This window comes from Penaeus monodon, chromosome 21 (assembly GCF_015228065.2).
Source record: "Penaeus monodon isolate SGIC_2016 chromosome 21, NSTDA_Pmon_1, whole genome shotgun sequence".
Taxonomy (NCBI): Eukaryota; Metazoa; Arthropoda; class Malacostraca; order Decapoda; family Penaeidae; genus Penaeus; species Penaeus monodon.
The window spans coordinates 40,522,172-40,522,449 of NC_051406.1; the positions used below are offsets into that span (position 1 = coordinate 40,522,172).

At 37.1% G+C, this 278-nt stretch overlaps 1 protein-coding gene across 1 annotated transcript in view; it reads right to left on the reverse strand.

Annotated features, from left to right (window-relative positions):
- The window catches only part of LOC119586490 (major facilitator superfamily domain-containing protein 6-like), a 16,793-nt gene that overhangs the window by 7,378 nt on the left and 9,137 nt on the right, over positions 1-278 (reverse strand). Inside the window, 1 exon segment of the mRNA XM_037935228.1 lies at positions 41-209. Within this exon segment, the coding sequence (XP_037791156.1) occupies positions 41-209 (169 nt within the window).

Genomic DNA, 278 nt, shown 5'->3' on the forward strand with positions numbered 1-278 from the left:
CAACACATATAAACTGACACATATCTCATAATCTACTTACCTTACATGTTGCTGTATAATTATCCTTAATGCCATTAATGAAATCATTCTGTCTACATTTTTCCTTGGAAGAGCAAAACTTGATGTAAGTCGAAGGCGAGCTGCAATCCAGAGTCACTTTGGCAGGAAGCTTATTCGGAGTCTGAGGTATAGGTGGCGTGAAGTAGACACTGTTCAGATAAAGTTGGGTCATTTGAAATACATGTAACAAAATGGAAGATTTATAATCATTCGGTGCA